The 8,812-nt window shown below is 30.4% G+C and overlaps 2 protein-coding genes across 2 annotated transcripts; both read left to right on the top strand.

Annotated features, from left to right (window-relative positions):
• The first annotated feature begins 3,070 nt into the window (after positions 1–3,070).
• LOC145165910 (xyloglucan endotransglucosylase protein 2) lies at positions 3,071–4,447 on the top strand. The gene is made up of 4 exons (XM_079084828.1): positions 3,071–3,126; positions 3,206–3,512; positions 3,601–3,794; positions 3,886–4,447. The coding sequence occupies exons 2-4, from the start codon at positions 3,228–3,230 to the stop codon at positions 4,283–4,285; spliced, it is 879 nt and encodes a 292-aa protein (XP_078940954.1). The 5' UTR covers positions 3,071–3,126; positions 3,206–3,227; the 3' UTR covers positions 4,286–4,447.
• A 630-nt stretch (positions 4,448–5,077) lies between these two features.
• On the top strand, positions 5,078–7,313 carry LOC145165909 (putative protein S-acyltransferase 7). Its single transcript, XM_079084827.1, has 6 exons — positions 5,078–5,366; positions 5,447–5,591; positions 5,794–5,976; positions 6,054–6,359; positions 6,442–6,675; positions 6,754–7,313. The coding sequence occupies exons 2-6, from the start codon at positions 5,493–5,495 to the stop codon at positions 7,144–7,146; spliced, it is 1,215 nt and encodes a 404-aa protein (XP_078940953.1). The 5' UTR covers positions 5,078–5,366; positions 5,447–5,492; the 3' UTR covers positions 7,147–7,313.
• The last annotated feature ends 1,499 nt before the right edge of the window (positions 7,314–8,812 follow it).

Here is an 8,812-nt window from a genome sequence, read left to right as displayed (position 1 = left end):
CCATTTTTATCGAAAAATTATTTTAAATATATCAAAATTCATAAGTTTTTATTCTCTATAAATAGACATCCATATTAATATAGTTTTAAGATAAAATAAAATTTTAATTTTTTATAGTTTCAGCTCTCGTAATTCACAAATGAATAAAAATGCATTAGATTTTTATTACAATACATTCTTTATTCACTTATAAATAAAACGTATGTTTATTTTTTTATTTACTGATTAACTATCATTCATATATGAATATAACATTTTATAAAGTTTTCTTACCTAAAATATATTTTTTTACATCATCTTTCGTCAAATGTTATATTCATATACGATTAAAACGTGTATTAGCTCTCGTCATATATTATATTCATATATAAATAAAATATTTATCATATTTTTGTTACAGTTCATTTTGTTATTCATATATGAATAAGTAGTATGTTAATAAAAGACAAAGTGTTTTGAAAATTCAATCTCCTTATTTATATATGAATAACAAATGAACTGTAACAAAATTCTGATAAATGTGTTATTCACATATGAACTAGTTTATAACCCGTGGAAACCACGGTTACAAAATTAATTAATTTTTTATAGTAAAATTCAAAGTTACTAATCAATTATTTAAAATTAATTATTAATTAATAGATTTTTTAAGTTATATAAAATTATAATCATCGATTTAAATAAATATGTGAAATTATATCACTATATAATTTGTATTAATTTTATTTTAACTTTTATTTTAATGTTATTAATTTAATGTAGATAGAGTGGAAATTTAAGATTTAGAATTTAAAATTAATAATCAATAGGTTGATAAATGGCAAGTATTAATTAGGAGAAATGATAGGGTGACACATAACAAAAGAAAAATAAAATATGTATTAATTAAGATGTCTAATAAGGTGACACGTGTCAAAAGGAGAATAAAACTATTGTTTATTAGAATATAGGAGATATGGAGATATAATTTTTGAGAAGAGCTAATTCACATTTTATTCATATATGTAGATAACATGTGATGAGAGCGATGTAAATTGTAAAAATTTTACTACATGTTATATTCATATATGAATGATATTTAAACTGTAAAAAAATTAAGAATATTTTTTTTATTAATAAATGATTAACGAATGTATTGTAATGAAAATCTGATGTATTTTTATTCATTTACAAATAACGAGAGCTGAATCTATAAAAAAATAAAAATTTTATTTTACTTTAAAACTATATCAATATAGATGTCTATTTATAGATAATAAAAAATTATGAATTTTGATATATTTAAAATATTTTTCGATAAAAACAGCTCCTTAAAAATTAAAAAAAAAAACTTTGTTTTGTATATATTAAGGTAATGATTAATATAGTTTAATGAAACATATTTAGTTGGAAAACATATGTCTATTCATTTTCCGTTTCTGCTGGTACGATGGAGAGTTTTGTGGCAAAAATAAATGATTGACCGAGAATGATTCCCTCATTCTCAATCTTTTTTATTTTCTCAATTGAACTTACCTCTCTCTCTCTCTCTCTATATATATATATATATATATATATATATATATATATATATATATATATATATATATATATATATATGGGGGTTGGAGATGGTCTTAGCCATCTTTGTTTCAGATCTAGAACATTGTATGATATGTGTATGTTATATTTTAAGGAACACGATATGAGATAGATAGAGAGAGATAGGTGAGCTTCATATTTTTAATTAATAAAACTTTAAATAAATAGAAAAAATATAAAAATTATGTTAAAAGGACTTTTTTAAGTTTTCTAATGAATCAAAATCATAAACAAACATGATCAAAAGGAACATCAATCCAAAAAAATTGAGGTTTAGACTAAAACACGGAAAAAATACATACTAGGGACCATTTTTGCAGTTTTGTTTTTAATTTATTAGACCGTTTATTACTTTTGAGAACTAGATTACACTTTTACATTTATTTAAAAAAAAAATGTATAAACAAAAATGTCAAATATTTAAAAATAATTTATCAAATTATTACGTAATTTATCGAAACATTATTTGTTTTCTAAAAGTTGGTTTCCTACTTTTTAAACAATTTTTTAAAAAGCTAGTTTCTGATGTATTTTATTGGCAAACAAGAACCTAAAACAAAATTTCAAAAACATAAACTAATTTCGAGGGTTAACAAAATAAAAAAAAACTTTATATTTTGATATTTTTCTTGTTTAAAGATCCAATTTTAATTTATATATAAATAGTCACTTAAACTTTATAATATTTTTACGACTATATACATACATCTATATCAATATATGACAATGTCATATTGCAAAGTTTGTTTGTTGTTTTTTTTTTTTTTTGAAAAATCATTTGGTTTCGGTTCCTTCGATTTAGTTTGTCTTTTTAGATTGAAAAACATTTGATTTTAGTTTCACTCTAGGGCTAAATTATTATAGAAAATGAATTTTGAGTTTAGTTTTTTAACACTAAAAAAAATGGAATGGTTTTTCAACCTAAACATCTCAAAATCAAATGACTTTTCAACCTATTCAAACGAAACAAAATTGTAGAAACCGAAATCAAATGATTTTTCAACAAAAAGAAACGACTTCACAATTTAACATCGACATATATCAATGACTATCTTAGAAAGAGAAGGAAGAACCAAACTAGTTTTGCATATCATAATTATTTATTGCAATAGAATTTTATCCAAAAATAAATTGTTTTTAATAAAAAAATTAATTAAACAACTAAACCAAAAGAAATAATAAAATATAATGATTGTTATGATATTAGCTTTACTTTGGCCTACTATATTTATAAAAGAAATCAAAGAAGCAACAAAACAGCTAATCCCATAAATAGGGTTTCTGATTGAACATAGCTGGCTATAACTGTGTCGCCCTTCTGTATGCTTGCTTAATTATTGCTCTCTACTCTGCTGCTTTCATTATCATTATTCTCTCCAAATAATATAAATATTTATCATATATATATATATATATATATATATATATATATATATATATATATATATATATATATATATATATATATATATATATATATATACCCTCATCCGCCTCCATTCTCCACACCCATCCTTGTATCCTGTCTCACTCAAATCCTTTAAGGTATACATTCTTCATAACTCTTTACTCTTTTAGACTCGGCTTCCCCTCACAAGTTCCTTTCTTTTGATTCTTCTTTCAGTAAAACTACTAAAACAAGAAGGATGCAGCGTCTGGTGTGGCTATGTCTGTGTGTGTTAGCAATGGCGGGTATCGCCATGGGAGCAGCTCCAAGAAAGCCGGTGGCTGTGCCTTTTGGTAGGAACTACGTACCCACCTGGGCATTCGACCATATCAAATACTTCAACGGCGGTTCCGAGATCCAGTTGTCTCTGGACAACTACACCGGCACCGGCTTCCAATCCAAAGGCTCCTACCTCTTCGGCCATTTCAGTATGCAGATTAAAATGGTTCCCGGAGATTCCGCCGGCACCGTAACCGCCTTCTATGTACACCCTCCTAACACATTTCCCATTTTATGTAATACGTACATATTATTTAAGGTAGTTTAGCTAATATCTTTCATAAAAATGGCAGCTTTCATCCCAAAACTCGGAGCATGATGAAATAGATTTTGAGTTCTTGGGGAACAGAACAGGGCAGCCGTATATTTTACAGACTAATGTTTTCACCGGCGGGAAGGGTGACCGGGAGCAACGCATCTATCTCTGGTTTGACCCCACCAAAGCTTACCATTCTTACTCTGTTCTCTGGAATCTTTACCAGATTGTGTAAGTTATTATAAAGAACCGATTGATTTCCTGTCTGAAATCTGAAAATGTCGCCGGAGATTTATGAAATCTTGGATATATTTATATGCAGGTTTTTTGTGGATGATGTTCCAATCAGGGTGTTTAAGAACAGCAAAGATTTGGGAGTGAGATTTCCATTCAACCAACCGATGAAGATATACTCGAGTTTATGGAATGCCGATGATTGGGCGACCAGAGGTGGGTTGGAGAAGACCGATTGGTCAAAGGGACCTTTTGTTGCAGCATACAAGAGTTTCCACATCGACGGCTGTGAGTCATCGGTAAATGCTAAATATTGTGCGACCCAAGGCAAACGGTGGTGGGACCAGAAAGAGTTTCAAGATCTCGATGCTTATCAGTGGCGCCGTCTCCGGTGGGTGCGTCAACAGTTCACCATTTATAACTACTGCACTGATCGGAAAAGGTTCCCGACCATGGCTCCGGAATGTAAGAGAGATCGTGATGTCTAAATTTCATAAATTTCCACTCAATTTGCATACATTTTATTATATATAATGTATTTCTATGGTGAGGATCGGATTTAGAGGATAAGATCCATCTTATTTGCTATATATGTATTTTATGTTATTGGATTATTCCTTGCATCTCATATAATTATTATTATTTTTTAATCCTGGAGTTGTGTTGATGAGAAATAAATATTCAACTGTTGGTCTTACATATTCTAAGCACAATTAAATTATATGCTTATAAGGCCTACATATAGAAAGTAATGACTTTACAGTTTTAGTTTGTTAATTATGGATTTATAGTTTTCTTTTATTATTCTATATTATTTTATATTAATAAAAAACTATCCAATATCCGGAAATGAAGCAAGTTTAAATGCTTCAATAAAGTAATTTTTGAGTTGATATATATTTTTAAATATAATCATATATTCGGGTACGTATTATACTTTTTACGAATCTCTATAATATTCTAGTAAAAAAGATTAAAAATTAATGTTTAAATAGGAAGAATATATAAATAGATATTATAACACAAAAATTATAATATTGTAGTAAATGGTGTTAGAGTTCAATCCTAAAAAGAAAATATAAATAGATATTATAACATACAAATGATTGATATTGTATGAATTGATCTCCATTTATTTATTTAGAATAAATTATTTATAATTTTAGATCGAACATTTAACAGATTATTATTATATACATAAATAAAGATGTAATAAATGTATACATCAAAATTTCTAAACTTTCAAAAAAATTGATCATGCATTTCTTGGATGCGAAATCTATGTCAAAACTCGAAAGAATATCAGAGCATCATTTCCACCCACAATCGGACACCATTTTCAGAAGGAAAAAAATTGTTGGGAAGGAGACGAGAGAAAGAGAAATAATTGAGAGAGCACTATCATAGATACATTGCAGGGGGGAGAAGAAGGGGCTTCTCTCGCCAGCAAAATATAAATCCCTTTTCCACACCAATTTGTTTCGTTTCCACCATTTTCAATCTGCCTGATCGTTATTAACAATCTCGGGTTGCTTTGTTTCCTTGGCCCCATCTACCTTCAAGAAAAAGGTCAGGTTTTTCTCCTTCGTAATGCATTACGATCAATAAACAAGAATTTAGATTGAATTTCGTATTGATTTTTGTTGTAGGATATTTGGGGCCTTTTTCAGGAAGCATCGCAACCTTGATTTGGCCATGAAGAGAACCAGCCTCCCTCGTGGATTATCCGATAGGCAAAACAGCAATGTTGATGCCCCTTCACTTCGCCTCTACCAAGTCTGGAAAGGAAACAACGTATGATTACGAATTTATGATCCACTTTTCTTTCCTTAATCCCTCTTTAGCATGCACATTTAATCAAACAGTTTATGGGCAATGCATGTAGATTCACTTTTCCCACTATTAACACCACAAACGTTTTTCATCTTTAAAGTGGTGGTGAAATCGTCAAAATTGCTCATCTTTTTATTGTTTTTTCTTCTTTTTCTTTTTGCAGATTTTTGCTTGCGGAGGTAGATTAATATTTGGTCCTGATGCCAGGTCCCTAAACCTTACAATCTGCCTCATTGTGGTTCCAGTAATCTTGTTTTGCTCCCTTGTTTCTCAAAGTCTTTTGGTTCACTTTCCCGATACTGTAGGCCTTGTTTTAGTAGCGATTCCTGCTGTCTTCACTGTATATGTGAGTCGTGTTTCCTCTTTTCTACAAGATTGGCCATTGTTAACTATTATGGTTTTGATTCTTTTCAAATGCTACAGATTCTTATCCTTATCTTCCTTGTTTCTGGAAGAGATCCTGGCATAATCCCCCGAAATCCACCATATCCGGAACCTGATGATGATTGGGATGCTTCTAGCATCTCTACAGACTGGGCAGCTGGTCATAGTGGTCGATTTCTACCACCTACAAAAAGTATTAACGTTAACGGAACAATCGTTAGGGTCAAATTCTGCAACACTTGCATGATTTATCGCCCACCAAGATGCTCTCATTGCTCTGTTTGCAATAATTGTGTTGACCGCTTTGACCATCATTGCCCATGGGTGGGCCAATGTATCGGCAAGGTAGTAAATGGTTATAACTTTGGGGTTTTATGGGTTTTATGACTCTTATCTACATCTAATGATTCAAAATTGTAAATTTCAGAGGAATTATCGATACTTTTTCATGTTTGTAACGGCAACAGCACAACTATGCCTTTATGTTTTCGCTATGTGTTGGGTAAACATCATCATGACTATGCAATCCGACAATAACACTGTCTCCGAAGCTCTTCTGAAGTCACCGGTATCCATAGCTCTCATAACATACACGTTTACAGTTTCATGGTTCGTTGGAGGCTTATCTGCTTTTCATCTTTATCTCGTCATCACCAACCAGGTCTTCCTCCTACTCTTCTTTCCTTCTTGTTCACATAAATCTTCAAATTGGTATCTTAACGTTTTGATTTTTATGCAGACTACTTATGAAAACTTCCGGTATAGATATGAAAGAAAGAAGAACCCATTTAACCATGGATGTGCGCACAATTTCAAGGAAACACTCTTTTCAAAAACACCCCGTTCCCAAAATAATTTTCGGGGGTTTGTGAAGCCGGAAGTTTATATGCAGTACAACAGTTCGAAATACTTTGGGTATGCATTCAGCTTAAACTTTTCCAAGAAAAGTTATGACACAGATATTTCTGAGGATTCAAATGACTTTGAGTTGGAAAGATGTGAGACATATGGAATGGATCATTCAAGCAAATGGGGCTCTGCTCCTGATTTGCATAGATTGGCATCAAAGTTTATAACAGAAAATGTAAGCAGAGATAAAGAGAAGAGAATTGAAGGAGATTCAAGAGAATAGAAAGGCAAAAGAGGTAGAATAGGTGTCTTCCCTGTAATATGAAGATGAGGATTATGTAAAGATAGAGGACGATTTTGGGACCCAGTTGTTTGCAACAGACAACATTACAACACGTGAATTCTAGTTCGTCTTTTTGAACAATGATTGTAAATAATGGCCTTTTTGAACATGGGTGTACAAATGGATGTATGTTACGATAATTACGTTTAATGTAATGTAATGTACTGTTTTGTACTTTTGTAGATGACCATTTTACAAGTGCATAATAAAAAGTGCAGAAAAGTAGCTCCACTTTACAAGAACAAGAAGTACATTACCATTAGCAATTGCATGTACAGGAACTAAAAGTACATTAACATTACCATCAGTGTCCAATTACATTAGGTTAAGGAGAGTGGTAAAATTCCTAGCACCTTGTCACATCAGCTTTTTGAGTGCTTTCTTCATTTAACACCTAATCTTAGCATTTGTTAGGGAGTGGTAACACTCCTAGCACTCCGTTTTTTTCTGATTTTTTTTCTCTAATTTAATTAAATTACTTTATTTTAATACACAAACATATTTTATGCACAAATATTAATCAAATTTTATTTTTTTAAACCACCAACAATTAATATAATATAAATCAATTACATGAAAATAAGTATAATATTTAAGTGTTGGGTCCTTTTGGTTCTTTTAAATCAATGTTTGATGTTTGGGACCAAATTTGTAGGGAATTATCAAATGAGGGTTAAAAAGATTTAATTGAAATCAAAGTTTTGAGAATGTAACTATATTTGTAAACAAATTTATAGTGAGGGTAGGAATCATTTATTTGGAAATGAAGTTTTGGAATAGGAAATGGCTTGCTAACATACACATGTGCATGAAAATTGAGAACCAATGAGATGCAGACTTTTCTTTCTCTCTCTACTCGTCAAGTGGTTAACGAATTGAAATTAACGAGTCTTCTGGTAAGTTGCTGGGGACGGTGTTTAAACATTGCTAGCGAGATTAGCGAGCCTGGTGGCGACCCCACTCCTCTTAGCCTTAGTATTGTTGTCAAAGTACATGACCATTACCAATAATGAAAGTTCATTACGACTACCATATTAATCAAAGTACATTACATTTACTATCAAAGTACATGACCATTACCATTACCGAAAGTAGATTCCCAATATCATCACTGAAAGCATTACCATTAGAGGAACAATACATGAAATTACATTAGGAATACTGTTAAAGTACATCACCAAAATACAAAACTACATAAAATGAATCTTAACAAAACATAGTAACACATCTACGACAATGTCATTATACGCTCTTTTATAAATAAAATTGTCTAAACTATGAACATTATTACCATTACTAACATCGACATTAATATTAGGGGTGTTCAAATATATCCGCATCCGAAACATCCAATCCGAATATCCGAAAATCCAATTTGAAATTTAAGAATTTTCGAATATTTCGGATATCCGAAGTCCGAAACACATATTCATAATTTTAGTTATTTTTTAACATTTTGTTAAATTAATGACTAAAATGTAAACTGTAAATTCTTTGGTTTGGATATTTACAGAGCAACCCACATGTAAACATTGTCCATCTAGATATTTTTATATAAAAACTTCAGCACACTTTCTAACCTTATAATTTTTTACTATTTATCTAA

The sequence above is a fragment of the Lactuca virosa genome, chromosome 3, assembly GCF_052849685.1.
Source record: "Lactuca virosa cultivar CGN04683 chromosome 3, Lactuca_virosa_CGN04683_v6, whole genome shotgun sequence".
Taxonomy (NCBI): Eukaryota; Viridiplantae; Streptophyta; class Magnoliopsida; order Asterales; family Asteraceae; genus Lactuca; species Lactuca virosa.
Note: the sequence above shows the minus strand (reverse complement) of the source record. Positions and strands in the feature narration are given on the sequence as shown.

Coding starts and splice junctions, on each gene's coding strand:
- LOC145165910 (XM_079084828.1), top strand. CDS start 3,228: ATGCAGCGTCTGGTGTGGCTATGTCTGTGTGTGTTAGCAATGGCGGGT. Junction 3,513..3,600: donor GCACCGTAACCGCCTTCTAT/GTACACCCTCCT, acceptor TAAAAATGGCAG/CTTTCATCCCAAAACTCGGA. Junction 3,795..3,885: donor TGGAATCTTTACCAGATTGT/GTAAGTTATTAT, acceptor ATTTATATGCAG/GTTTTTTGTGGATGATGTTC.
- LOC145165909 (XM_079084827.1), top strand. CDS start 5,493: ATGAAGAGAACCAGCCTCCCTCGTGGATTATCCGATAGGCAAAACAGC. Junction 5,592..5,793: donor AAGTCTGGAAAGGAAACAAC/GTATGATTACGA, acceptor TTCTTTTTGCAG/ATTTTTGCTTGCGGAGGTAG. Junction 6,360..6,441: donor TGGGCCAATGTATCGGCAAG/GTAGTAAATGGT, acceptor TGTAAATTTCAG/AGGAATTATCGATACTTTTT.